Source organism: Oncorhynchus mykiss, chromosome 3, assembly GCF_013265735.2.
Source record: "Oncorhynchus mykiss isolate Arlee chromosome 3, USDA_OmykA_1.1, whole genome shotgun sequence".
Lineage (NCBI taxonomy): Eukaryota > Metazoa > Chordata > Actinopteri > Salmoniformes > Salmonidae > Oncorhynchus > Oncorhynchus mykiss.
Genome location: NC_048567.1, coordinates 48,947,920 through 48,975,502, shown reverse-complemented (window position 1 = coordinate 48,975,502; position 27,583 = coordinate 48,947,920). Strand labels below are relative to the sequence as shown.

The 27,583-nt window shown below is 41.9% G+C and overlaps 1 protein-coding gene across 6 annotated transcripts in view; it reads left to right on the top strand.

The window, feature by feature from the left end:
- The first annotated feature begins 9,060 nt into the window (after positions 1-9,060).
- LOC110504179 (low-density lipoprotein receptor-related protein 2) overlaps positions 9,061-27,583 on the top strand; it is a 60,032-nt gene continuing 41,509 nt past the window's right edge. For all 6 annotated transcript variants that reach the window (XM_036974382.1, XM_036974381.1, XM_036974380.1 and 3 more), the window contains exons 1-10: positions 9,061-9,223; positions 18,621-18,737; positions 20,468-20,578; positions 20,717-20,830; positions 21,011-21,127; positions 21,723-21,866; positions 22,155-22,274; positions 22,398-22,526; positions 23,046-23,215; positions 27,259-27,482. In XM_036974382.1, the coding sequence (XP_036830277.1) occupies positions 9,115-9,223; positions 18,621-18,737; positions 20,468-20,578; positions 20,717-20,830; positions 21,011-21,127; positions 21,723-21,866; positions 22,155-22,274; positions 22,398-22,526; positions 23,046-23,215; positions 27,259-27,482 (1,355 nt within the window). In that variant the 5' untranslated portion in view covers positions 9,061-9,114. The remainder of the gene's footprint in view (positions 9,224-18,620; positions 18,738-20,467; positions 20,579-20,716; positions 20,831-21,010; positions 21,128-21,722; positions 21,867-22,154; positions 22,275-22,397; positions 22,527-23,045; positions 23,216-27,258; positions 27,483-27,583) is intronic.

Below are 27,583 nucleotides of genomic sequence, written 5' to 3'. Positions count from 1 at the left end.
CAAAGATTGGTACATTTTCTATGCTTTTAAATCAGCTTCCAAAGCAAAACATCATCGCTATGTTAAACCAGTGGCTTCGTCAATAAATAAATTAAATTAATCTGCCACAATAGGGACGCCCCTCGGGGGAAACAACATATTTGATACAGCAATGCCCACAGGTAAAAGGAGACCAATCTGGTCCAAACATTATGGTAAACATAAAGAGGAAGGAAATTCCTATGTTGGTAGATACAGGTGCTTAATTAAACCCTTATAGGATTTCCTCCACCCTGGTAATACATTTTGAAACAAAACCCATGCCCTATTCCATAGGACCAATGAATGTTGAAAATTATTTTCTGTATTCACCCAGCCAACCATGTAACTTGTTAGGTAGAGACTTGTTAACTAAAGCTAATGCTACAATTTATTTTATCCCAGATATCCCAAACGATGAGATATTAAACCACTGAGTAAGCAGGAAAATTGAACCACTCCCCCAGGAGGAGTGGAGTTCTGACACAGTTTCCCAGTCTATCCTGTGTCAGGTGCCAGACTCATTACCTTAAAAAGGAAGCTCCCTCCAAAGTTTCTCTCCCCTTCTGAATTGGCTGATGTATTTTTTAATTTCGGGACATTACATATTCATCTCAAAATAATAGACATTTAATGAGTGTGAAGCAGAAAGTGAATATCCAACAGAAATTGGTAATAAATATTAAGAGTAACATTGTTAGGGTATGCTTAAATGCAAAAAAAAGGCCTTTGAATAAGGAGAAAGTTATCATATTTGTTTTGTTTGTTTTTAAACCTTACAATGGGGTAGAAGCAGAACATTGCTTGAGAGTGATCCATGTGTATTAGCAGTAATGATTGAGAGGGGTTTTCCTACTGGAAAGAGTAGAAGGGTCCTAGATGAAGGAAACTGATATGGAGAATAATGAAAGTAACAAAGACAGTGATAAAGAAAGTAAAGTGGAAAGATTAATGGTACTCATAATCTATCAGTTGATGTCAAATTGAATGTGTGTTGACAGTATGTGAATAGTAATATTAGTGGCTTTCAGTTAGAATTCTAAAAATGCAATATCTTAGTCATTTGAAGAAGCTAAGGTTTTAATTCAAGGTCACATGATGAACATAGGGATTGAACCTTGGGATTGATATTATATTTGAGGCTGCCATCTGGTGTTTGGGTTAAAGATAAGCATGATGTGGACTAATAGATAAGCCACCAGTGAAAGTGAGTGGTACTCACTGAACTCAGGCTGTAAGGGACACAGGTATGAATAATTGAATAAGATATGTTTTTGACCATTTCCAATTATTATTTCTCAATTCGATAGGTTGAATATACCAGTGATTTAAATAAGAAGGTAATGTAATCTAAAACAAGAATCTGTTTCCATTACGTGGAACACTGCCCAGAATTGGAGTAGATCCAAGTAAATGATTTAGTACTGAAAATTGAGCTGATAAGTCAGCACCAATTTTTTTTAGGCCCTAGCGGATTTGTTAAACAACAGGTTTAATATTTTGACTAGTTGATGACCCAGGGACAGTTAGCACAGAACATATGTCATTGCAACCCAATTGTGGCAAGAGCCATGAAAACAATGGTTAAACAGTAATTTCTTTACCTCTGAGTCTACAGATCCCTTGTGTATGTGGGTATTTTAGATTGTACAACCCAGAGTGAAGGGTTTGAAGTGCAGCACCAGGCTGGTTTTCTCTACACAAACGCTGATGAGTTATCTCGCCGCCTTGTGAAGAGGAAGACTGAAAAAAAGGGAGGGCTCCTGCCCACAGTCTGCCTGGAACAGAGTCTCACCCTTGTGCCCAGAAGCCAAGGCCTCCTACTCCCAGTGGGACAACCTTGCCATTCACAATGGGGTACTGTTTCGAAGATGGAGGGAACCAACACACAACTCGTGGTGTGGCAGCGGCTTGTGCCTCATTCCATGCATGCCCATGCCATCAAAGCTGTCCATGGGTCAGTGGGGGCAGGTCACTTTGGGTACACAAAGACCCTCCAACGCCTCCAAAGGAAACTCTACTGGGCTGGCTCCCACCAAGACACAGAACAGTATGTGCATGCCTGCGACACCTGTACTGCCCTGAAGTACCAACTGGACACTCCCATGCCCATTGCAGCAATATCAGGTGGGTCCTTTCCCCATGACAAAGGCAGGCAATCGATATGCATGTGTGGCCATGGACTATTTTACCAAGTGGCCAGAAGCGTATGTGGTCCCCAAAGTCTGTGAGAAGCTCAACAAAGTCTGTGAGAAGCTGGGGCTGCGCAAGACAAGGACCACCCCCTGTATCCCAAAAACAAAGGGCTCTTTGAATGGTTTAATTGGACTACGGTGATACAGCTGGCCACACTCACCTCCAACCACGAGAAGGACTGGAACTGACATCTGTCATTGGACATGTGGGCTTATCGATCATCAGTGCAGGAGTCCACTGTCTGCACCCGAGCAATGCTGACGTTTGGCAGAATTAAACGCAGATTTGACCTTTGGAAGACCTCTGGAGCCGCAGGCTTGGAGAACCTCCACCACTTTCAGCAGCACCTGGACACCGCCCTCGACTTTGAACGGCATCGTTTGACGGAAGCAGGGTTAAAGCAGAAGAGGGCAGAAGACATCTCCTGTCGAAGTCAGCCTTTCCAGCCTGGCCAAGAAATGTGAATGTACAGCCCCTGGCACAAGCGTGGTCTGAGACCGAAACTAATGAGTCACTGGGAAGGCCCATGCATGGTTCTGGAACAAATTTCTGATGTGATTTACTGCATCCAGCTTCGGACTCGTGGACAAGTTGTTGTCCTCCATCAAGATCGCCCTTGTGCCTTACCAATCTCATACACCTTCTGAAGTGGAAAGAGAGGACAAGGAGGTGGTTACTCCTCCATACAGCCCTGGACCATCGGACAATGCAGTGGTTTCCTGACCTGAGGGGCAAGGTCAGAATGGGACTCCCCACGGCCACCAGGGTGCCGCCGCCGCAGGCTCCATCTCAAGATCAGGATAGCACCCCCCCATGGCAATCACGCCACCGCCGCCGAAGACCCCCGTCCAGGTTTAAGGACTTTGTGTTGGATTTTGGGGTTGTCAGGGACGACTGACCCCTTAGGTGGGTGCACTGTAGCAGCAGCATCCTATTACAGGATCCAGAGGTGTAGCTTGTTGGAGGCATAGCCTTGGGTTAGCTCTGTTTGGCAACCATGGGTGAAAGTGTCATGCCAGTTCATGTATTATGTTGTATTCTGTTGATAAATGTTAAGCTTGTGCACGCACTGACAGTTCTGTTGTCTTAAAGGAGAATTATATTATTGGGGAATCTGGTCTTGTTTTCATTATGTCTGAGGCATTTCTAGGACAGTGAGATGTGTTCCACACATAACTGCCCAGGAGTAAGACAGGTCAGGGCTTCACACACTGACTAGCTATGTAACATAATTGATGAGGGTTGATATTGGTTATGATTATGACTGTGGATGCGTTTCAATCTTACAAAATTATAGGCATGATGCAAGAAAGGATTCCAAACAGATAACAAGTATTGCATATCCAACAAGCTAGTTAGCTAAGTTTACTAGCAAACAGTGAGGAGACACAATAATACAACAATTTACTGTCTTAAATCTCTAAAACTGACACTGGTTTACTATAAAATATTGGCCTAAGCATGCCTGATAGACATGGATGTAGGTAGATACTGTCTGCCTACCTACCTAGGCTCATCTGTACGGTCTGGTCACTGTGGAAAGGTTGAGGGCTATGCCATATTTAATTCTATTAGGCTAGATATTGTTGTAAATGTAATCTATGTGCCTGTGCACATGCATGCATGCTCAACTAGTCTACCCTGATGTTGATGTTATGCTGGCACGGTTCAACTGTTGTTCAAACTGTACAATAGAATATATATATATATATTTTTTTTTTTACAGATAATACTGTGTGGTGCCTGAGCTTCTTCCTGGTGTGAATTATAGATACAGAAACATAATACCTTTGCCCGTGTGTGTCATTGTAGTAGAACTGTATCGCGAACTGTATCACTCTCGAGGGATTAAACATTATGCAGGATTTCAAGCAGATGACTCACGAGGAGCTGAATGGCAGTTTGAGCATGACAACACTACTCCACAGCTTTACAAGTATTCCCTGAACTTACTGTACGTTTCTTTGAAATGGCAATTTCCTCAGGACCACCTCTCCCATCATATGATAATCACTAGTTCTCTTAGCTACAGATTACACCAGATAATGTTATTTAACCAACTAATTTTTGTATCCATAACTGGGAGTTACAGGATAGGTACTCTTTGCTGTAGCACAGAGAATTTTCAACCAGATGTCAGCAAAAATCTTTGGATAAATCACATTATTGCGTTTAACAATCTGTAGCTACAGTTCTCTGCACTGTGTGTCTCTATACCTGAGACCACACTGGATTATTGACCTCTGCCTGCCCTGACCTTGAGCCTGCCTGCTGTTCAGTACCTTTTGGACTCTTACCTGGATTATTGACTTCTGGATGCCTGTCGTTTTGCCTGCACCCTGTTCTAGTAATAAACTTTTGTTACTTCGACACTGTTTGCATCTGGGTCTTCCCTATAACTTGATATTTTTCATTTTCTTGCACTGCATGGGTCACCGGTGCAGTTGAATGCAGCACTGCTGTTTAGTGCACTCAAACTGTATTGTAGTTGAGTAGCCAGCCTAGGCTACTGCTCAAATGTTGCTGCAATAGGCCTACATGTTTCTCCTTTGCATTATGTTTTGTTGAAGGTTTTGTTTTTTGGTTGTTCATTGTCAAGTTTTAAAAACCAAAGCCAGACTTCAACATTTTAGTAGCTTAGCTAGGACTGTGGCATGTGTCTGTCTGTACATTTTCTCTCTCTTGCTTGTTGTAAACAGGACACACAAATGCAGCAGAATTGAAGAAGAATTCACAGATGTGAAATGATGTAAGCGCATCAGGCTGTAATTTAATAAAGTAGATGACTCAACTGTTAACTCATTTATACTTCCTTGTGTGTCCTATTCGGCCCACGGGCCTTGTGTTTGACACATGCCTATTAGACATGTCATAACTGACTCGTGATCATTGCACTTGCTGGTTTAATTGTTTTTTTTAACCTTTATTTAATTAACTGAGTCGGTTAAGAACAAATTCTTATTTACAATGACGGCCTACCCAGGCCAAAACCTAACCAGGAAAATGCTGGGCCAAATATGCGCCGCCCTATGGGACTCCCAATTACGGCCAGTTGTAATACAGCCTGGAATCAAACCAGGGTCTGTAGTGACGTCTCTAGCACTGAAATGCAGTGCCTTAGACTGCTGCCCCATTGACATTCCCAGCCTTAGTTACAGTCGTCCGTTTTTGTTAAAAATATTGAATAATTGAAACTGAAACAGTGCATCCCGAATGGGTGGAGGCAGCAAACAATGTGTGATTTACAACTTGATAGCAATATTTTTGGGACTACCAAGAATTGTATTGGTGAATTACATTAGTCATGCATTGAACTGAATCCATATATTCTCCAACAATGCCTTACTGTATGCCTTGGAATTTTGAGTAAAATAGAACCAATTTTTAAAACCTGTTATTTTGAAGCATAAACTGGAAATGTGATACTTTTGACTGATATACAAAAAAAAGAAACAAACCTTTTTCAGGACCCTGTCTTTCAAAGATAATTAGTAAAAATCCAAATAACTTCACAGATCTTCATTGTAAAGGGTGTTTGATCCTGCCAGTAGCATATGCTTGTCTCAACGATTACGCCATGCAAGTCTAAGTACACGTGGCCGGTACAGTGAAACTGCGAATGGCCCATTAAATCTGTTTCCCATGCTGTTTAAACACTATTTCCCATTCCGATTTGGAGGTGGAGGGCCCGTCATGGTCTGGGGCGGTGTGTCACAGCATCATCAGACTGAGCTTGTTGTCATTGCAGGCAATCTCAACGCTGTGCGTTACAGGGAAGACATCTTCCCTCATGTGGTACCCTTCCTGCAGCCTCATCCTGACATGACCCTCCAGCATGACAATGCCACCAGTCATACTGCTCGTTCTGTGTGTTATTTCCTGCAAGACAGGAGTGTCAGTGTTCTGGCATGGCCAGCGAAGAGCCTAGATCTCAATCCCATTGAGCACGTCTGGGACCTGTTGGATCAGAGGGTGAGGGCTAGGGCCATTCCCCCCAGAAATGTCTGGGAACTTGCAGGTGCCTTGGTGGAAGAGTGGGGTAACATCTAACAGCAAGAACTGGCAAAAACTACCCCCCACCTCCTGCCCTATTATTAATAGGCATAACAATAACAATAACAACAACACAATATTTTAGTTCTCAGTGTTTGTTACGATTTTGGTGGCAAAGCAGAATATAAAAATCTAAATATGAGGTAAACTCCCGGCAGAGCCCCAAGTCCAATGGGTATATTCTCTGGCATGTTGATGTTAATGTGTTGATGTTCTCCGTATCCATAGCCAGAATGATTTTGTAGTGCATGGTGATCGAACAGGTTTCCTGTTATATTCAGAGGTGTAGGGAGGGTTAAGTCTGTGAATCCCAAAAATAGTAATTATACAGATGATTAACAAAACATGCACATGACAGAATTCATACCGTGGTTGTTGTGGTGAATGTGAATGAAAAAATATAGTTGATAATGGTTTTCATACACATACCTTGTCCATAATGTAGAGGCCTATGGGATATTCATTGAAGAGGTAAGGGAGGACGATGGTAAATGTGATCTTCATAACATACCAATACCAATTCACATACCTTTGTATGCCTCCTTGTCTGTATACCTACAGACACAGAAGTGAGCAGTTTAGTCATCTGCACCCACTACAGCTAGCCTTCAACATATTCTTATAGCCTACATATTCTTACCTCTTTGTCGATTGAAATCCATTGAATTGTGTCCATTTTCTGTTTTAGAAGGATTTGCACAAATATGAAAAGATAGATGGTATCATCGTAAAACAATATAAATGTAGATCATACAAGGGACCTTACCTTAAATTGAGAAGATCTTTACATTTTTCAGTTAAGTGCCTGCACCTGCTGTCCTTTCAAATCAAAATATTTCAGTTGGGCAGTTAGATTCCTGCGAGAACCCCCACCAACTAAGGAGGTTCCTCAATGGACCACACCTCCTATGGGGTTCTTGGAAGAACATTTTGGGGGCCATTTTCAGTGACAAGAACCCTAAGGTTCTTCAAAGAACTTTGAGGATATTAGAAGAACCCTTGTTGAACCCCTAATTTTTAGAGTGTAGAATATGGGTCTTGCTACTCCCAGGGGAATCACGGGTCTTGTGAAAGCAAAACGTATTCTGTAGAATTCTCACTAAAGCTTCAGGAAATCAAACCAGGGTACCAAATTGCATATGTGAAAACGCCGTTCAGGCTCAGCAAGCGTAATTATGTGGCCGCGAGAAGTGCCGCAGATATTGATATGAGCAAGATGCAAGTCTTTCACACTGTCACACACACTATCTGTGCATGTGCTTGGGTTCGCTTCATGCTGCTACAGTGGTAGCCAGAGGACCAAATCAGCGGAGCAGTTGAGCCTCGCTTCAGTTAAGCCTCACGCTTCAACGCTCTTAGTTGTTGCGGAAATCTGTTTACTTTCTGCATCTACGTCATGTCGCTGAGTTTACCTTAAAGATAAACACACGAGAGTTATTGAAAATTAATGTTTCTTTACATTATTGGAATTCGGAAATGTTGCAGGTGGAATTGTAGGCGGCGCGCAGCAGGTGCAATTTCCTCTTCTTCACCGCATGATGGGGCTGCGCCTCTCATAAATGCCTGCACAGTGGGTTTGCATGCAACACATATGGAAACGTGAGGCCCATCTAAAGTGGCCCATTAAACACACTTCCAGAGACCAAGACCCAAGCCTTCGGGATTTCCAAAATACCAATATTTAAAACCAATGTATATAAATAGACAATTATTTAGGAGCAGACAAAAACAATACATAACATCTATGTAGCCTATAAGGCTTGCCTATGCATGCTAATCAGCACATCAAAACAGGATTTTTATGCACAGGAAAAGGGAGAAAGAGCAAGGCTGGAAGGACGGGTAGGCTACTTATTTCAGTACAAACAATTTGGGGATATTCAATGGAATTATTCTGTCAAACCTTGCTTTTAGACATAAAATAGGCCTATGTGATTCATTGGTTATAATGCACAGCATTAAATAGTGAACCAATTTACAGGCCTATTAATTATTGATTCATTGATGTCTTATCATTTGACAGATTTTTTGCCATTTATTATGATCCTGGCATTGAATGTTTATCCTGCCCCTCATGTAACTGAGCCTTGACCCCGTACCAACACACCAATGTCACCCTGAAGCTGAATAACTTTGAGTCCCCCTCGGTTAGAACAAAGAATAACAAATGCGGCCTCCTAGCAAATGTGGCAACAATGTAGCCTATAATTGATCAATCTATTTTACTCTTATGACAAATTATATTTTTTAAACATTTTTGACATCACTCACTGGGTGTGAAATATCATATGTGAATTAAACCTATCAGCTACAAAAGCCTAGTAAAAGAGGAGCAACAGTTGTGAGTTGTACTTGTTTGTTTGCTTGCTGAGTTAATTAATAGACTATGAAATAAAAGTACAAAGTAAATAAACAGTAAATAAATACATATTTAGGCCCTAGGTCTTAATCCTTCAATTAAAAAAACAAAAACAGATTGCCGCTAGGAATTTGTGAATAGGCTATTTTTAGGATAATCTATGTTAATTTGATTTACTTCGAGAGTAATTGGTTAGACAATGAAACAATACAATGCTGCTTTACTATTTTACTAATGTTGACAAATCCTATCAGCTGTCTGATAGACAACTCAATGTGAAATCACGCGCAAATGAGACAGTCCGGTCAGAGAAATTATGCCGATTCCAGGGCGCGCGGTTTAATAAGTGATTTATCTGGAGGGCAGGGGTTGGGGGAGTGACGGTATCTGGCTTTGTACACGCCCCTTTTTGTCAACTAGCGGGACAAGAAAGAGAGAGGCAAGCAGCAGCATCCCAGTTCCTAGAGCACCTCCATCTGCCCGGCTTCATGAGGAGCTGGACAGAACAGCCGGGACCCATCATCAGAATGTGGAGAGCAGTGCTTGCAAAGCTTCTTATTATATTAATTTTGTGTACTTTCCGTTGTCATTCACAAGGTAAGAGTCTCCTAAACTCATTTAAACACAGCCTTTATTGTGAACCTGCTATGATATGTTTCTGTATATTTGCCTTCGAAAAGGAAATGTCAACCATTAAAGGGGACTGTTTTTTGAGGACATGATTTAACTAAAATGTTGATAGGCAAACAATAATCTTGTTGACAGCCATATTAGATTGTTTGCCTATCTATCAGAACAACAAGCCATGTAAGTTAGCCATGTGTGTGCAATGCGTGGCCTATTGGAATTGTTGGGCACTTTGTAGGCCTATAATAAAAAGTGATGTGCAATTTTTTAAAAACAAAATCAGATTGTGACAAATCTACAAACTCTTTGGTCAGTTTTTTTCCCAGCCATACAAATATTTTTTTGGGGAAGCCAATAAATACAGAATTTATTAATATAGTTTACAATATTTAAATTCTTTAACAAAACTATTTTACTCTAAAGCATTATTACAGCTTGTATTGCGCAAAAAGCCTCCCTCAGACAGATTTGAAGTTCTTGGATAACTTTTGCCTGAGCTTTGCCGTTGCTAGGTAACAGACGCGGGCATGTGATTTGCTGACAATCTGTGTGGACTATAGCTACTGGTACAAATACTAAGAGGAACTCAACAGCTTGCCTAGTGCGCAACCCATAAAAATGATAACTAATGACATAGCTGTAATTTAAGAGCCCATTTTCTTTCAAATTCTGTAGAAACGAATAATATATCCGGCTTGATAGATCTGAAATACTCTTGTGTTTTTCTTGTAGGCCTAGTTATACCCTAGGCCTACACTGCTGAAATTGTAATCTACTTTCTTTTTGCTCAACCCTGAGTATGTAAGCTCCTTAGTGTGAATCAAGCAACTAATTACGCTGCAGCTGCTGCTGCATGAAAGCGACCATTTCTACCTAACGAACAACGGGCAAAAGAGGGCATGTAAACAACAAGGGGAATGTTCTTGCAACCTCACACGTAGACATCCCAGGCTAAATAGACTATGTTAGTTCTTCATTTTTACCAGCTGTTGAGTTAGGCCAAATAGTCTACATTCCAAGACAATACAAAATAAGAAAGTAACACAAAATACATGAAAAAAGACACAAATAATTTCATCAAATGAAGCAATTTAAATGATCCAGTGGCATTTTTTAGTACACAATATGTGCAAGCTGAGGATCTGAACGGTCTTGGTCAGAATTAATTATAATATTGAATCAAATCAGGGCTTTGTCAGCATTGTCAAGTTAATAATTAGCAGGGCTGTCCCTTACAACTGATGATGTACCAACAATTTGTGTCCTCATAGGTTTAAAAAATAATTCAAGTTTACAGGTAATCAAAGTCATCTGTTTCAGTTGTGCATTTCCATGACAAGCAACAGAGCATCATGCACTTCCTGCATCTTTTGCAGTTTGCATCATGGCAGCTGTTGAGCTCCTTAGAAATGTGAGGCAGAAATTGTTGATTTATTCCATATTCATTCAGCATGTTTGAGAGGAAATTACTGAAAGGGCTTTGGTGCAGGAGGACAGGTTACTTTCGCTAATCCATTGAGCCTAATTTCTGTTGGGTCAGCTTGATGATCTTTTAATGTGTGACAGACAATCTTTTGTTGCTCATTATCAAGAGGCTTTGAAAGTGTTGTAAAATGTGTGTGTCAGCATAATGGGTAATGTGACACACTTGTAGGGCGATTTAATGTTACAGTAATGGGTAACAAAGGAACTGGACTTGGTGGTTGAATAACCTCCGTCATGGCTAGTTGACCATCTTTTGCTAGCATGCAGATTGTGCTGTTGAAAACATGTTTTTGCTGGTTAATTGTATGAATATTGGGTGTCTTTCAGTCTCTTTCAAACCTCAATCATTTGCCACAAACAGCCTTGGTCATTCAGGGTCTTATGAGAAACATGCGTGATTGATTTAGAAAAAAATTGATACAAAGTAAACCAGGATCAACAAGATGTTCTGTGTCAGTGGTACATACATTGTATAGTACAATGGGAGTTGGGCTTGTCTTATTAGCATTTCCTACTATCTCAAATAGGTGTTTTCAGTTTGTTTTTCTCAATAATTGAGTTTAACCTATTTTTAGTTTATTTGTGCTACAGCATGTCACAACAAAAAACACTTGTGGGTTGATGTTGAAATTTCACATGGGGCAAAAAAAAAACCTGGCCAGCATGTGCATACTAAACCTCACACATGCTGTGCCCTTTTCCGGTTTAGGCCTAAATCCTTGGACAACGGTAACGCTCTATTAGGGAACAGAAGTTGGGAACAGAAGTTAGCACAGTTGGCTTAAATGAAGGACTAATCCTTTCTCATTATACAGCGCTCTGAACCCAGGTCCCAGACTATTATGTGATGCATAGGGTGCAATGTTTAGGCTAACCCAATGCTCATTTTGTGTTGAGTGACAGTCTGTCAGAGGCAGTGAACCCAAACATTTGACCTCCCGCAGTAATGCAATGTAACGTCTCAATTTCTGCTGCTTCCTATATATTTCTAGTCAAATGTAGCTTAACGCATACAAAGAAAATCGACGAAGTACAGCCTCACACACTATTTCTCGCCTCCTTTTGGACCTATGCCACTGCCAAACTCCCTTGGGCTTTTCTCTGTTTTGTGTGAGGCAGTAAGAGCCAAAGTCAGTTGTTCAGCAGTTGACTGCATTCTATTGCATTGATTTCCATATGAAATGGAGCAGCAGCACTTCACTCTGACAGGATGGACGGATCCAGCGCTCCACGCTGCCAGCCGTTTTCTGGACGCACATTCAGAAAGTGCGAGGGGACGTACCAAAACAAGGCGGTAGTGATGAAAGAGGCTACACCTCTTTCAGGGGCCCGACATGATTGGAAAGAGATGTTTTGGGGAAGGGACAAAATATTTTGTTGTGGGGTGGGGTTTAATTTTTTTTGTAGGAAGCTATACTGTATTCTGCATTCTGCTATCCATCTCCATAGTCCCTTTGGCGTGTTGACATTTCCAGTTATGAGGTTTCAGCCCTGCTGGCTCTTCCATTGTTCCATTGTGATTTCACAGTGGGGTCTGAGGCATTGGGAGGCATCGTTCTAATGAAAATTCCTCTGCTGCTCCTCTTTGTTTGGCAGTAGTAGGGCTATTTTTCACTGTGGATGGTGTGGGGTTCTCACCTGCTGTGGGATTAAGATGGCTAATTAGAAAAGACATGGTCAGAGAGATTAACAGAAAGAAAACAACACCAAACTAAACAAAACAGTCAAAACAAAGACACTAACAAAAAAGTGCCAATCCTTAGACAACAGATTCCTAATAGTATATTTGCATCATATTGGCCACTTTTCTCTTAACTTTCTCTTAATAGCCTCTATTTTGACCATTGTTATTACATTTAGGCTTTTAAAAATCAATTTATCAATTTATTCCTGAAGGAAAGCTGTAGTTACTTCGATGACTTTAAAAAAAGACTGTGGCTGAATGTAAGAGCAGCTCACATTCATTGAAAAGTCCACTTTAGTCTGCCAGTCACCTTTCCCAGAACTGATACTGTCAGGAAACACAGGCTTCATTTGAAGGACTCAGAATATTGGTTTCCTTTTGGCGAAGGTTGTTGAAAGCTGTTAACCTAATGTATAGCATACAGGGATTATGATCGTCCCCATTGTTGCTCGGAAGTCTTAGGAGTGTCCTTCCTCTCTTAGGAGTGTCCTTCCTCTCTTAGGAGTGTCCTTTCTCTGAACTTGAAGTCCAGTGATGCCTATTTATTATATTTTCACTCTTTAAAAAAAATACATGTTGTTTTGTTGATTAGCTGGTGGACATTGACACGTGCAATCCTACTTCTGGGTCAAGCAACGAGTGATCATGGTTTTATGAAATTTTTAGACAAAATGAATCACTATTTTCAGTAGTATCCTTGGAGTTGTCAATACACCCATGGTTTTCTTCTGATATCTACCGTATGTTGAAAAATGTTACATATTCGGAGTATACTGATCGTAATGGCATGGTGCATGAGACTACTAACTGTCTGTTCAGGGGTACAGGGATAAACCCAAATGTCTTTCAGTGGTGTCACTGTGCTGCTCCGATACTGTATGCACCGTTTGTCTTACCTGCCATGTTACAGATGATGCTGAAACCTTCGGGATCATTGCCTCACAACAAAGGCACCCTTTGAGCTAATGGGGGAGAAATGTTATCATTAGTAAACTGAGCAGGAAAAAAGTCTTGCTTCCCAATTGGCTGCTGAAGGAGTTAAATATGAAGCCCATTTGGCCGGTGTAGTTTAAAAGACGTTTGGTGGTGTCGGCTAATTATTCTGAGACAAAACCTCATGATATGAGAAGCCTCACAAGGCTTTTAGTGCAGTAGCACAGCCATGACCCCACAACTCAAGTGGAAGTGATCCATCTTTGAAGTGCCCGTTACATAAAAGAGATGATTAACTACTGACTCGCCTATAATAAACTGTCTGCTTATACAAAATGTGCCAACTGAATGGGCTGAGATTTTTCAAGTCAATTCATTACAAATCGTTATGACTGTTTGAAAAGGAAGGAGCATTTCCTTTGGCTTTTGGCATTTGGTTCAGTAGCGATCGTATTGTAAGTGTTATTTTTTCACCTGTCAGAGGTTAATGCTTTGCCAGACTTGTTCTATAATAAGTAGGCAGAATCATAATATCAGTGTCCAACGATACCCCTTTGGCCTCGAATAGCTTCTGGTGTCAATGTCCTACCAAAGGATTCATATCATCAGAACCTGTGCAACCGAGGCTTTGCCAGTTGATCTTTATTTTAAACGAGACGAAGAAAAAGGCAGAGGGTACGTTGGCAGGAGTTTCCTGAAAGAGTTCAACTTATCAGCACAAGATCAAAAGACGACATCATACTAATGCTCAGTAGAATGAGTGCCTTATTTTTAGCATGATGGTGTGGTGGGATTGAATATCCTTATTCTGTTACAAAATTGTCCGGTAGGTATATTAATCACGTTGGTTCATTTTTGTCTGCAATTGACCAGTGTCTTCATCTTTTGCAAGTCCTTATCATGTAACGTGCTCATATGCCTTTGGAATTTGAAGTAATTGGCTGATAGCTGTGGTGGGAGAGAAGCACTACATGAAAGGTTGCGGTAATAGAAACCCAGTGCACATGCGGATTGGTGATGGTACAGCTAGTTGGTGCAATGAAAATACCTGATTACAGGCATATTTGCTTTTAGGACAAGGACGAAATTGTGGTGTAGATATTGGGGGGGGGGGGGGGGGGGGGGACAAACAGTAGACGGGTGGACCAGGGGTCCTCCCCCGTCATTTTATTTAGCATTTTAAAACGTATTTTCTCCAATCTACACAGTTTGACATTACTTATTATGCCTCTCTTGAGGGGTGTGTTGAGGGGTATTTTGAAAGCACAGTAAAGGTGGAAGGATAAGTGGAAAGATAAGTCATCAAATAGGCAAATATTAAGAAGACACAAAATCTGAAAACTGAGTTGAATTATTATGATGTAGATATAATAAGAGTGTGAACATACCATGGACAAAGCCTGACACTTGTGGTGTTGAATGTTGATCCTGACTCCCGAGTCTCCCGACCGTGATCTGTCAGCATCCACTCGTCATTCTAAAAGTTTTCTTCTAATGGCAGAAATGCAGATGACAACGTGGTACTGTGGTACTGTTTTGGTGGATTCATTTTAGCCTGCCAGGGGTGCCGGGTCAGCGCAAGCAACGTTTTGAACTCGATGGAGCAGCCCCCCAAAATATTCCAACCAATGGGGAAACCAGAACGAATGTACTTCACACACTTCACGCACTTCCTCTTAAATCTGAGCCAAACTGACAGCACTATGACCCAATGAGAATGGGGGGGGACACTGACTGAAATGAGTGGGGGAGTGGCACTAATAGACAGTGCGGCTGAGCGGAGGTGACGCATTGCGTCCCAACAGGGCCGGACTAACGCATTTGGGGCACCGTGGCACCTACTTCCAGGCTTTTTTTCCATGGGGCAGAGTGAAAAATTAGCAGTTTTGTAATGAAATTTTAAACATTTTGTCAAGAGGCTGAAAGAAACATTTTAAATCTAATTTCCTACCTACAATTCTAAACATTTTATCATGGGACAGAAATAAAAATGTACTGTTTTATAGCTCATCTCATCCTATTCTTAAAATGTTGTCATGAGGATGAGAGAACAATTTGTCATTTTAAAGCAAATGTCCTACTATCCTACACATTTTGACATGAGGCTGAGAGATCATTTTGCAGTTTAAATAAAATATTATGCAATTCTACACATTTTGCCGTAACTTATGACGTGTTCATATACTATATGGGGGCCCCCCAGACCTCCTGGGGGTGACTAACCAAAACATATTTAAGTTTTTTTGTATGATTTTAAATCAATTATTGTGGGGGACGAATCGGGGCACCGATCCCCCCCCGAAAAAAATGTACTGTTCTGTATATTGGGGGGGGGGATATATTCCCCCATCCCCTGTGGCAATTTCACCTATGTTGTAGAAGTTACAATCCATGTATTAATACATTATGTTTTACATAATGATCAATGGATATCCCCATTGACACATTTATATTATGTGAAAATTGAATCATTTCCATGAATCATTTTCAAAAAATCTTATTGTCCAAATTTGGAAATGTAATGTTTTTTTCTTATTAAGTGTTTTGTGTGTCATTTGATTGGTGGGATGGCAGTGTTAGATTCAAAGATTAGAAATCAATGTCATTCCATTTGTATTACTGATTTTATTTCTCACAGTGTTGTTTGTTTCTATTTCCATGTCTTTAGTTTGTTTTGCAACTGAGGTGTAAAACCTTTCTCTTCAGCACATATTTGACCAACCAGGGAGTGTGTTTAAAGGTAGTCGAAAAGACACTGTAGACCACCAACCACAGACATACACCACCAACCACCACCTTGCATCTCCTTTAGCAAAGAATTTGGGTTTAAGGGTTGCGGTACCACCTGGTACCACCATGTGTTCCAATTTCATTTCTGACAAGGAACAGCATGTGCCTTAAATCATGTCAGAGAGAAACAATCAGAATTGCACATTCCAATTCAGATGGGTCTGACAGAACGCTCTGCCACTGAACTATGCTGCCTCAGTCGATATCTCCTGGAAAACGTCAGGGAAGGTAGAGTGGTGGTACCTTATCTCCTCAGATGCCACTCAGTGAGAACATCAAAAGGAGGCTTGGGATGAGTGTGCTTAGGGTTGTATAACTGTCTGGAGGATGGCTGGCACGCTCATCTCCAGGTCAACTCAATGCTGTTACCAGCATGCTTCATCAATAAGAGACATTCCAAAACACACTTAACACTGTTTAGATGTTTTATTCATAGGAAGTAGTAGAGAGGGAAAATAAGAGCGGAAAATGTTTTCACATTTCTGACCTAATTAAAAAATACACATGATCACGATCAACTGATTAAGAAAATTGAGAATTATGCACCTGGGGACTGAAGGTATTACAAAAAAGTTTGGTCCAAAATATGGAATGAAGAGAACTTTAGTAGTAATAATGTTTTTTTTTTGTGTAAGAATAATCTGGCATTATCTTACTTAGACCTATTTGGACAGTGACACAATTTGCATAATTTTGGCTCGGTTCGCCACCACAATAGATTTGAAAGGAAAACAATCAAGATGTGCTTTAAGTGTAGACTTTTATCTTTAATTTAAGGGTTTTGTCAAAATTATTGTATGAACCGTGTAGGAATTCCATAGCCCTCTAATTTTAGGGTCTCAAAAGTAATTGGACAAACTAACAATCTAAATTGTTTAGATTGGGAGTTTTATTACTTGGTTGCAAATCCTTTGCAGTCAATGACTGCCGGAAGTCTGGAACCCATAGTCATCACCAGATGCTGGGTTTCTTCCCTGGTGATGCTCTGCCAGGCCTTTACTGCAGCTGTCTTCAGTTCCTGCTTGTTCTTTGGGCATTTTGCCTTCAGCAATTGAAATGCATGCTCAATTGGATTCAGGTCAGGTGATTGACTTGGCCATTGCAGAACATTCTCTTCTTTGCCTTAAAAAAGTATTGGGTTGCTTTCGCAGAATGCTTCGGGTCATTGTCCATCTGCACTGTGAAGCGAGTTTTGAAGCACTTGGCTAAATGTGAGCAGATAATATAGCCCTAAAAACTTCAGAATTCATCCTGCTGTTCTTGTTAGCAGTCACATCATCAATAAAAACAAGGGAACCAGTTCCATTGTCAGCCATACATGCCCACATCATAACACTACCTCCACCATGCTTCACAGATGAGGTGGTACGCTTCGGATCATGAGCAGTTCCTTCCCTTCTCCATACACTTCTCTACCCATCATTCTGGTACAAGTTGATCTTTGTCCATCTGTCTTTTGTCTCATCTGTCCACGTTCCAGAACTATACTAGGCTTTTTTTTAGATGTTTTATGGGAAACTCTAACCTGGTCTTCCTGTTTTTGAGGCTTACCAATGGTTTATGTCTTGTGGGAAACCCGCTGTATTTACTCTGGTGAAGTCCTCACTTGATTGTTGACATTGACACAGATACGCCTACCTCCTGGAAGGTGTTCTTGATCTGACCAACTTTTGTGAAGGGGTTTTTCTTCACCAAGGAAATCATTATTCTGTCATCTACCACAGTTGTTTTCCGTTGTCTTCCGGGCCTTTTGGTGTTTTTTTTTGTGTATCTCTCTGATGGGTTTGTTTTGATTTTTCAGCCTAATGATGGCTTGCTTCACTGGCAGTGACAGCTCTTTGGACTTCATATTGAGGGTTAACAGCAACAGATTCCAAATGTCACACTTGAAATCAACCTTTTATCTGCTTATTTGTAAGTTAACTAATGAGGGAATAACACACACCTGGCCATGGAACTGCTGAGCAGCCAATTGTCCAATTACTTTTGCTCGCTTAAAAAGTGTTGACCATATATAAAAAGCGCTGTAATTCCTACACCATTCACCTGATTTGGATGTAAATCCCCTGAAATTCTGTGCTTTCAGCTCGTATTCATTATTTCATTTCAACTCCAATATGCTGTGGTAGACAGCTAAAATAATAATAAGTCAATGTCCAAATATTTATGGACCTGACTGTACATATTGACTCTTGTTGCTGATAACATGCTAACTAAAATGTGATGTGCTGTGTGTCTCCTTAGCCCATGTAACGGTGATCATTTCCAGTGTTTGAGTGACTTTACAAAAGAGGGAGTCAATACACAAGTACTGTACAGTGTACAAAATATTTAAATTAGTTCAAAATATTTCAATGCATTTTCACCAATGTGAAAGATGTCACAAATTGTAAACACAGGACTCTATGACAAAGGCAATTACGATGTAGAGAACTGTTGCACTTGTGGTTAAGTTGCTCCTCAATCTCTCTGCAGCTAGTAGGAGATGCTCCAGTGAGCAGTTCAGCTGCACCAATGGGGCCTGCATCCCAGGGGAGTACAGGTGTGACCGGCTGACCGACTGCTCCGACGGGGCTGATGAGACAGACTGCCGTAAGTCCCCCAATGTGGCTTTACTTACTTTCTTGCCTCAGGCTCCTCTGGCATTTTAATCAATTTGTAAAATTAATAGGCTCGCTGACTGACAGAATGGCCACAATATGCTTCTTGTTGTCAGAGGTTGATTGCAGATTCCTTGGTGGATTAGTCAAGCTGAAGTCAGCTGCTATTCCATTATTGTGCCGACATGTTAGACTCACACTTCGGTAATTTCCCAATGTCAAAAACAATGCCAAGGCTGTTTGTGGTGCTAATAGAAAACTTACAGTAACTGTTTTTATCCTCCCATTAGCTTTAGCATTTTTTCTTGTTTGCGGCTGTACATAATTCCGTACACAGCTTTATATTTCAGAGGTAAATTGCCAACATAACTTCATGGGGGAGCAACCAAGGGTATATTTCACATGTAACCAGGTGGTTCAATAGGGGTGGGCCCTTCTACTGTTAATGAGATTAAAACAGGGTTAGAGCTGCTAAAATAATGATCTGCTAGCAGCGGACTGTTACATTTGGCTAATTGCAAGGGTGTAAAACCTGTGAAACTGGAGGTTGCGTAATTCAAATAAATTCTAATAGTTATTATGGATTTGAAACATTTAGGTACATATAAGTCTTATATCGTCTGAAAGCTTAAATTCTTGTTAATCTAACTGCACTGTCTGATTTACAGTAGCTATTACAGCGAAAACATGCCATGCGATTGTTTGAGGACGGCCCCGCACATCAAAATATGTTTTCACCGGCACAGGTTTCATACATTCACATATAAAGATTAAATGTTCACTTAATTTTTGAAAATCTTCCTCTGATTTGTCATCCAAAGAGTCCCAGCTATAACATGTAGTGTCGTTTTGTTAGATAAAATCCTTTTCTATATCCCAAAAAGTCTGTTTAGTTGGCACCATCGATTTGAGTAATCCACTCGTTCAATTTGCAGAGAAAGGAATCCGAAAATCTACCCCCAAACTTTGTTTCAGCAAGTCAAAATACATTTCTATTTATTCCTCAGACACCCTAAAATGTAATCAAACTATAATATTTATTTCAGAAAGAAGTATGTTCAATAGGAAACCGATTATAGCAGGTGCACAACTTCGTCATGGCGCACAAAAACACAGATTTCCAAGACTGTGTCCTCTTATAAAAACGGTTATTTCTTATTCGTTTTTGAAATTACAAGCCTGAAACCTTGAACATAGACTGCTGACACCCTGTGGAAGCCATAGGAATTGCATCAAGGGAGCTATTTTATAATAGGATTTTCCCCTACCATATCTCTTGTGTTATATTCTCCTCCATTATTTTAACATTTCTACAAACTTCAAAGTGTTTTCTTTCCAATGGTACCAATTATATGCATATCCTGGCCTCAGGGCCTGAGCTACAGGCAGTTTACTTTGGGCACGTCGTTCAGGCGGAAATTGAGAAAAAAGGGGCCTAGCCCTAAGAAGTTCATTAATGCTTGAGTACATGAGAACTTTATATAGGAATGTTTAAGACGACTGACATTTAAAACATTTGACGTTTGACATTTGAGACATGTTTAAGACTGCTAGAGACATTTGACCTTTGACAGGGGAAAGGGTTATACACCTCTTTGAACAAATGATTTGTTTTGGGAATTGATGCTGATTCCTTATATTCCTTAAACATTCCACAGATGGGTTTGTTCTATGTCGGTCTAGTATGATTGGCCTGTTCTGACATGTTCATTTCCTTCTTAGACTACCCTGAGTGTACAGAACTGAGGTGTGCCAACGGTGCCTGTTATAACCAGACTCAGCGCTGTGACCAGGTCGTGGACTGCCGTGACGCGTCAGACGAGTCCAACTGCAGTAAGTGTCTACTTCTGGCCGTGACGCATGATCACGCATTCAGCCAGACCCTCTACCTGAGCAGCAGGGTTGAGATGAAGAACTTATAGATACAGATACAGTCAGTTGCTGAAGGGGGTTTGTGTCTGCTTTCTACAGCACAGCACTGCAGCAGTGGCCTGTTCCAATGTGGCAACGGAGAGTGTATCCCTCAACGCTACGTCTGTGACCACGACGACGACTGTGGAGACAGGAGTGACGAACAGAACTGCAGTGCGTACCTCTACCCTCCTTGCACCATTGCTGCTATCTAAAAACCTTGAGTCTGCAGCTCTTATCTTAACTCCCCAGATAGATTCTCCCCCTAACCTGGACTTAATCTGACCTTTTCTATGTGCTCTCTCTCTCTCTCTCTCTCGCTCTCTCTCTCTCTCTCGCCCTCCCTCCATGTAGCCTATCCCGCTTGCAGAGGGAGCTACTTCACGTGCCCCAGTGGTCGCTGTATTCACCAAGTCTGGCTTTGTGATGGAGAAGACGACTGTGAAGACAATGCAGATGAGAAAGGCTGTGGTATGGATGCTACAGAGTTCCATCTCTGTGTCCATAATATTGGACATAGAGCCATGAAAAGAAAACAGTACGCAGGTTCAGTGGAAGCACACTTTAACGAGTGAGAAACGCTGTTGTGTATGAACCTGATTCACCTCTGATCTCCATGGTTGGTATTGGCTAGGCGCTATGCTTGTGCACCTTGAAGTGTGGTATTCAAATGCCTCTTTGTGGCACAAGATGGCTCAGCCCTCCAAAGAGCTTTAGAATTCCTCCACACTGCTCTGAAGTGTGTTTTTAGAGGATGGGCTGCAGAACCTTCCGAGCCCCCATGTGACCCTCTCGATACTCCCCCCCCCCCCCCCCCCAACCCCAGTGATTTAAAGTGACAGTGTTTCCCCAGACAATGAAGTTTGAGTCACAGTGCCCTTGAGTTCAGCCCGTGAATTCCTATGAAGATAAGTCTGCTGTCTTCAATGCATACCTCACACACTGTTGCTGTTTTCGCAAAGCACGAATGTGGCATGTGTACAACTCTGTGGTTCCCTCCTGTTTTTGCTCTCTATTGTCTCTGGTGTGGTCAAAGGCAGTGAAGATGACTTTGTATTCTCTGTAGATGCCATACCACGTGAGTGCTATCCTGGAGAATGGCCCTGTCCGTCCTCAGGCCTGTGTATCCCCATGGACCAACTGTGTGATGGGAAAGCCCAATGTCCAGATGGAGAGGATGAGACCAGCACCACTGCTGGACGCAATTGCAGTCAGTAACAATACAACCAGTTTAACATGCATGCACGCACACACACAAACACACACACACACACACACACACACACACACACACACACACACACACACACACACACACACACACACACACACACACACACACACACACACACACACACACACACACACACACACACACACACACACACACACACACACACACACACACACACGCACACACACACACACACACACACACACTAACCTTTATTTTGAAAAGTGCCATTGGGAGTAATGTGTGTCTGTCTGTGGTTGTCAGGTATCTGGAGGTGTGCCTCACTGAGCTGTGAGCATCGCTGTCATGCGTCCCCCGAGGGAGGAACCTGCTCATGTCCTTCTGGATACATTGTCAACAATAACAACATCCGCTCTTGTATCGGTGAATACTGATCCATTCACTCATTGACATTGAAAGAACTGGAAACTCAGGCTACCGGAGGTAGAATATGGGATGTGTGCTTTTGACTCATTCAATTTTTTATAATTTTGTTCTTGGGTGAAGACTTTGATGACTGTACGATGTGGGGCGTCTGCGATCAGCTCTGTGAAGACAGGATGGGAACCCACCGCTGCAGCTGTCGAGAGGGCTATTTCCTAGAGCAGCACCGATACTGCAGCGCTAACATCTCAAGTGAGTGGCCGTGGTTGAGCTTCAATATACTTCAACATATCAAACCCATTCCTCCAGGCCCAAAGCCTTCAGCCCCTCAGCCCAGCCTCCTATCTGCCAGCCCCTGCCAGCCTGCTCTGCTTTCTGGTGCATTGATGCGCACCGAGTGTTGTTTTAGCCAGTCGTTTGCTTCTGTGGACCAGTGAATGACTATTGACCAATGGACAGACCCCTCTGCCTTTGATCATGAGTCTAGCAGCAAGGAGATATTCTCTCTGTTAGTAGTACAGATCAAATTATCTTGGTCATATGGGTTCCTAAAAATGACATCAAATAAATGAAAATAAAAAAGGTTCTACCATAGATTTAGATTTGAATCAGGTATCGAAGCTGACTGACTAAAATGTATAGTTTTTTATTCACTATCTCTTCCACTCCTGTGTAAAATCATGACTCATTATTTAGGTAAATGCTTCTAACCAGAGATTAGGAAATGTCTGATATTGTTGTCTTACTGATTGCCTTGTCTACTGTCGGTAGCTGGAGTACCCTTGCTGATCTTCTCCAATGGCCGAGACCTGCTGATTGGTGACATCCATGGGCACAGCTCTCGCACCCTGGTCCATTCCCGGAACAGAGGCGTCGTTGTCGGGGTGGACTTCCACTTCCAACTCAAAAGAGTATTTTGGACAGATACTATTCAGAACAAGGTAATACTAGTCTTTGAATACTCAAATACTTCATCCAATCCCCATCATGAATGGTTTCCTCTGGCCCTGTTAAAGGAATTAGTGCATCACTATAATTACCTGTACAGTAGACCATAGTTACCGTCCACAAGATAAAAATATTTGAGGAAATCCTTGAGTTGTACAGGAACCTGCCCCCCACCCCCCTCCCCCTCCCCCTCAAAGGAGAGGGAATACTTTGACAGATCTCTTAAGATACCACCACTGTTAATACTGTACCATCAGGCAGACCTAATGGCTCCAAAATGACTGGGTCATAATGAAGGGGTAGTAGAAAAATATCTAATCAGGAAAGCTGATACTGTCTGATATACTTGTACAATGTTTACATAGCTCTGTGTACTTTCTTCAAACTTTCTTATTTTCAAAGTGATCGTATAGTATTTGTTTTCACCATGTCCACCCTGTTATATGCATTCTTTGGCCAGCTCAAAGGGCTTTGTTCAGTCTCTTGGCTTCTGTATGGTTTGAACCCCAGCCATGAGGCTGAAAAGCAGAAACGTACCAGGAGCGGGGTATCTGTGTAGATCAGCTACCTCCATGGCAGAATGACAGCTGATTTAAAGTGTGTGTGTGGGGTGGGGGGCAGGGCTTCCACAAACAGGGCATGTGAACAAACTGGGGAGGTCAAACTAGTAGGCTACTTCCACATCTTCAGTTTCTCTTTAAACAGGTCAGCTGAAAATCCTGCTTTTTAGATGTCTGGATCTCATTTCAAATGAGCCAGAGCTGAAAAGAGCACTATCCTTTCCTAGGTGCCAAGGCTTCAAGCCTGAGAAACTGGTGCCATCTTTGAATCGGTAGGGTAGAGGTTTCAGAATAATACCTGACCAGAACCACTCACCATTAGGCTACCTGCCACCCCCAAATCAAATCAATCAAATCAAGAATTTAATAAGAATTTGTTCTTAACTGACTTGCCTTGTTAAATAAAGGTTAAATAAAAAAATAGCAGATGTTATTGCAGGTGTAGCAAAATGCTTGTGCTTCTAGCTCCAACAGTGCAGTAATATATTTGTATTTATTTTTATTTTATTTCACCTTTATTTAACCAGGTAGGCCAGTTGAGAACAAGTTCCCATTTACAACTGCGACCTGGCCAAGATAAAGCAAACCAGTGCGACACAAACAATGGGATAAACAAATGTACAGTCAATAACACAATAGAAAAATCTATATACAGTGCATGCAAATGTAATAAGATTAGGGAGGTAAGGCAATAAATAGGCCATAGTGGCGAAATAATTACAATTTAGCAAAAACACTGGAGTGATAGATGTGCAGAAGATGAATGTGCAAGTAGAGATACTGGGGTGCAATGGAGCAAAACAAAAAATAACAATATGGGGATGAGGTAGTTGGGTGTGCTATTTACAGATGGACTATGTACAGGTGCAATGATCTATCTGTAAGCTGCTCAGACAGCTAATGCTTAAAGCTAGTGAGGGAGATATGAGTCTCCAGCTTCAGTGATTTTTGCAATTCGTTCCAGTCATTGGCAGCAGAGAACTGTAAGGAAAGGCGGCCAAAGCAGGAGTTGGCTTTGGGGGTGACCAGTGAAATATACCTGCTGGAGCACGTGCTACGGGTGGGTGCTGCTATGGTGACCAGTGAGCTGAGATAAGGCGGGGCTTTACCTAGCAAAGACTTATAGATGACCTGGAGCCAGTGGGTTTGGCAACGGATATGAAGCGATGGCCAGCCAACGAGAGCATACCAGGTCGCAGTGGTGGGTAGTATATGGTGCTTTGGTGACAAAACGCATGGCACTGTAATAGACTGCATCCAATTTGCTGAGTCGAGTGTTGGAAGCTATTTTGTAAATGACATCTCCGAAGTCAAGGATCTGTAGGATAGTCAGTTTTACAAGGGTATGTACAAGTGTATGTAAAGCATGGCAGCATGAGTGATGGATGCTTTGTTGTGAAATGGAAGACAATTCCAGATTTAACTTTGGATTGGAGATGCTTAATGTGAGTCTGGAAGGAGAGTTTACAGTCTAACCAGACACCTAGGTATTTGTAGTCCACATATTCTAAGTCAGAACCGTCCAGAGTAGTGATGCTAGATGGGCGGGTGGGTGCGGGCAGTGATCGGTTGAAGAGCATGCATTTCGTTTTCCTTGCATTTAAGAGCAGTTGGAGGCCATGGAAGGAGTGTTGTATGGCATTGAAGCTCGTCTGGAGGTTTGTTAACACAGTGTCCAAAGAAGGGCCAGAATTATACAGAATGGCGTCGTCTGCGTAGATGTGAATCAGAGAATCACCAGCAGCAAGAGCGACATCATTGATGTATACAGGGAAAAGAGTCGGCCCGAGAATTGTGCCCTGTGGCACCCCCATGGAGACTGCCAGAGGTCCGGATAACAGGCCCTCTGATTTGATACACTGAACTCTTTCTGAGAAGTATTTGGTGAACCAGGCGAGGCAGTCATTTAAGAAACCAAGGCTGTTGAGTCTGCCAATAAGAATGTGGTGATTGACAGAGTTGAATGCCTTGGCTTGGTCGATGAAGACGGCTGCACAGTGTTGTCTTTTATCGATGGCGGTTATGATATCGTTTAGGACCTTGAGCGTGGCTGAGGTGCACCTATGACCAGCTCGGACACCAGATTGGTGGGATTCGGTGGGATTCAAAATGGTCGGTGATCTGTTTGTTAACTTGGCTTTCGAAGACTTTAGAAAGGCAGGGTAGGATAGATATAGGTCTGTAACAGTTTGGTTCTAGAGTGTCTCCCCCTTTGAAGAGGGGGATGACCGCATTAGCTTTCCAATCTTTAGGGATCTCAGACGATGCAAAAGAGAGGTTGAACAGGCTAGTAATAGGGGTTGCAACAATTGCGGCAGATTATTTTAGAAAGAGAGGGTCGAGATTGTCAGGGATATCCTTGTCTCATCGCTCACTAGCGACTCCTGTGGTGGGCAGGGTCCAGTGCACGCTGACCAGGTCGCCAGGTGTACAGTGTTTCCTCCGACACATGGTGCGGCTGGCTTCCGGGTTGGATGTGCATTGTGTCAAGAAGCAGTGCGGCTACAGTGGGGTTGTGTTTCAGAGGACGCATGGCTCCCGACCTTCGTCTCTCCTGAGTCCGTACAGGAGTTGCAGCGATGAGACAAGACTGTATCTACTACCAATTGGATACCACGAAATTGGGGAGAAAAAAGGGGTAACATTAAAAAATATATATATATTATCGTAGATTTATCGGTGGTAACAGTGTGTCCTAGCCTCTGTGCAGTGGGCAGCTGGGAGGAGGTGCTCTTATTCCCCATGGACTTTAAAGTGTCCCAGAACTTTTGGGAGTTTGTGCTACAGGATGCAAATTTCTGTTTGAAAAAGATAGCCTTTGCTTCCCTAACTGCCTTTCCTAACTGCCTGTGTATATTGGTTCCTAACGTCCCTGAAATATCTAACAAGTAATATCTAACAAATTACACAATATATACCCAATACACACAAATCTAAGTAGGAATGAATTAAGACTGTATACATATGGACGAGCGATGTCGGTAAAAACATGTGAGATGTGTAATGCAAGATATGTAAGCATTATTAAGTAAATGAGATACTGTAGAATAGTATAGAGAACAGTATATACATACGCGATGAGTAATGTATGATATGTAAACATTATTAAGTGAATGAGATACTGTAGAATAGTATAGAAAACAGTATATACATACGCGATGAGTAATGTATGATATGTAAACATTATTAAGTGAATGAGATACCGTAGAATAATATAGAAAACAGTATACATATACGAGATGAGTAATGCCAGATATGCTACTAGAATGCTACTAGACAGACAAGATGGAAGTCAGACAAACAACCAAAACCCAGCCTTAATATTGGTAATTTCCTTCTAATTTTATGGGTATTGTGGTGACATATCCCATCCCTGTTTCTCGGTATGCCTCTTTTTTATATCTCCATGTCTTTCTGGAGCTATAACCACCAAAAGGGCTAATCTCTTCAAAACAATCCTTTCTTTTTGTGGGCAGGTTTTTTCGGTGAGTATGAACGGTTCCAATATGCAGGTGGTTTTAAATGTATCAGTTGACTACCCTGAGAACCTGGCCGTGGACTGGGTGAACAATAAACTGTATATGGTGGAGGCAAGCGTCAACCGGATTGACATGGTGGATTTTAACGGGAGTAACCGGGTGACGCTGATCGCAGAGAATCTGGGAAACCCCAGAGGGCTGGCCGTGGACCCAACTGTGGGGTGAGTAGAGGGGACCTCCCCATCCTCCATCCCTCCATCCCTCTATCTCGCCGTCTCTCTCTCATGCTGCACCGGTAGGAAGTAATAAGGGTGAAAGATTA